Source organism: Acanthisitta chloris, unplaced genomic scaffold (assembly GCF_000695815.1).
Source record: "Acanthisitta chloris isolate BGI_N310 unplaced genomic scaffold, ASM69581v1 scaffold19382, whole genome shotgun sequence".
NCBI classification, from domain to species: domain Eukaryota; kingdom Metazoa; phylum Chordata; class Aves; order Passeriformes; family Acanthisittidae; genus Acanthisitta; species Acanthisitta chloris.
Genome location: NW_008660126.1, coordinates 125,771 through 128,262, shown reverse-complemented (window position 1 = coordinate 128,262; position 2,492 = coordinate 125,771). Strand labels below are relative to the sequence as shown.

Below are 2,492 nucleotides of genomic sequence, written 5' to 3'. Positions count from 1 at the left end.
ATCTAACCTAAATTTCCCTCTTTCAATTTGTACCCATTTTCCCTTTTCCTGTCACTCCTAACAAAGAGTCCCTTCTCCAGCTTCCCTGTAGGCCTTCCAGACACTCAAAGGCTGCTATGAGGTCTCCACACAACCTTCTCTTCTCCAAAGTTGAGTGAGCAAAGGAGTTGCTCACAAGGCTAATCCCTTTGGATGGTTTCACCCCTTCAGATGGGTTCCCCACTGTTGATGGAGGGAGCTGCTCACTTGGACAACCCAAACCCATGTGCTGCAGGCACAGCATTACTCCACCTGCCACTGACTCACCTTTGTTTTGCTTCATTTCTTTCTACACAATTGTTCTTCAATAAATTGTTTTATTTTTCATTCATAGATGCATAAAGCTCACCAAGAAATATGGCCCAGCTGACTATTAATGCATAATATGATATATTACTATGAGGTAAAATACTGACTACACACACACATGATCATTCATAGCAATTAGTGGTTTGTCAGACTCCTGAGAGTTTAATTACTCACAAATGTCGAAGTTACAGAGAGAATAATAGATAATCCCCAGCATCACCTCAGTAAATGTCATTACCATTGAACCAGCATTTGTCTTGGTTTAGGTTTTCTTCAAAAAAAAAATCATGTTTTTGATATGATTAAAGGAAAATTATTTTTGTCTATTTTTAGCTTTTTTGCTCCTTTCTGCTTTGAAGGCTCTGGTTACCATAAATCTAATTGTACAGAGCTCAGAACCCTGCAAACTGCTCAAATAGCTTCTCTTCCTACCTCTATAGATGAAAGCATGAAATGACCCATTTTTCCTGTCAGCTCTTTGGATCTTTGTAAAAGCACCTGGCTGTGGCTATTGACCAGATAACTTAACATTCAGGTAGTCCTCAGTACAAAAATATTAACTTGCTCTGTACAACAAACTAGCCTAATTTTGTGCCAAATGCACTTTCCTCCTTTCTGATCTCAACACTCTTCTCTCAAGTTTTCAGCTTAGTATTGTCACTTGTTTCTGCGCACAATGAAGTAACTTTCCTTCCTGTGAACAGAAGCTCGAGCTGGTATTTATCATCTCTGCAGGCCTGGTTTAGATTCTGGCTGCCTTTGAACCTGCTCCTGTCAATGCCATGACACTAGGATCCAACACCTACTGATTGAGCAATCTAAGACCAAACACCTTTTGTATTTATTCAGAACAAAAGCATCCAAGAGAGTCCAAAAATAAAACTCAGCAGCCAAGGCTCCCACTGCAGAATTTCTTTATATCAGTCTCTATCAGCTGAACTTAGCCTTCATATGACCTTTCCAATCATTCTGTTTTATTTGCTTATTTGTTTTCCAGCTGGATAGAGAAAGGTCTGAGCTCTGAGAGGGCAAAGGAGATACCCAAACCACGGCCCGTCTCCCTCTGCCTTGTGATTGCTCCCTCCAGTGCTGGTTTGGATCATTCATTTAGACCCACAGTACTCTTCTGGTTTCCATTTGACACACCAAACTAGAAAAACATGACGTTCAAAGAGCTTACAGCCAGATTTATTAATAACCTCACCTGACTGTGGTCACACTCAGCGTTAGGGTTATTTACATGGTGATTCAATTCCATTACAATTCACAGGCTTTTATGGCTCAGACAAGCACAGACTATAATAATTTGCCATTGAGTAATAGAATTAGCTTAATTTAATCATGATTAAAGACATATATTGCTCATGACAAATAAAATTAAACCCAGGGGAGAGGGAGTAGAGCTGTGTAAGTCATCCCAGTGCACCAGGTTCCCCATCACAGTATTAATGCTGGGAATTGTCCTCTGGAAACAGAGAACTGGTGCAATCCTTGCAGTGGGCAGAGCCCACAAATGCCCATGAGCACAAAAGATGCTTCAGATTTATATGCCAGCAAAATGAGTCAGATATACACAGTGGCATCAGTCTACTAAGGAAAAAATGCAGAGGTGCTCTCCTGTGAAATCACCAGTATGTTGCGGCACAATCTACTTATCACATTTGAGAGTGTGTGTGTGTGTGTGTGTGTGAATCTGGGATCACGTACCTGTGGTTTCTCCATTCCAGAAAGAATGTCTTGAACCCTTTTTGTTTCAGAATCAAATTCTGTAAAATAGAGAATGGGGAAATAGAAAGAAAATAAATTACCAAGATGAAACAAAAAATGTCAAGTTATGTCAATAATTCTTCAGGAATTCATAAACAGGGGAGAGAGAAAGAGAGAGACAGACACAGAGAAAGAAAGAAAGAGAAAAAAAAATCTTACCCGCACAAAAGCATCAACTGTTTTGCTCATGTGAATTCAAGGTATGCAGTTACATAGATTTATATTAAAAAAAATTATAAATGAGAACAAGAAGGGAATGAAACTTCAAGTAACTGCAGATATTCAGAAAGATGGGACTATTTGTAGACATGTCCTCCACAAACAATGTTATTTGCTTTACAGAGCAAAACCATCCTGTTTCCAAAGCTGGGCTATGG

At 39.5% G+C, this 2,492-nt stretch overlaps 1 protein-coding gene across 1 annotated transcript in view; it reads right to left on the bottom strand.

The window, feature by feature from the left end:
- FNDC3B (fibronectin type III domain containing 3B) overlaps window positions 1-2,492 on the bottom strand; it is a gene marked incomplete at its 3' end in the record, with an annotated part of 118,097 nt that overhangs the window by 27,570 nt on the left and 88,035 nt on the right. Inside the window, exon 6 of the mRNA XM_009069710.1 lies at window positions 2,056-2,114. Within this exon, the coding sequence (XP_009067958.1) occupies window positions 2,056-2,114 (59 nt within the window). The remainder of the gene's footprint in view (window positions 1-2,055; window positions 2,115-2,492) is intronic.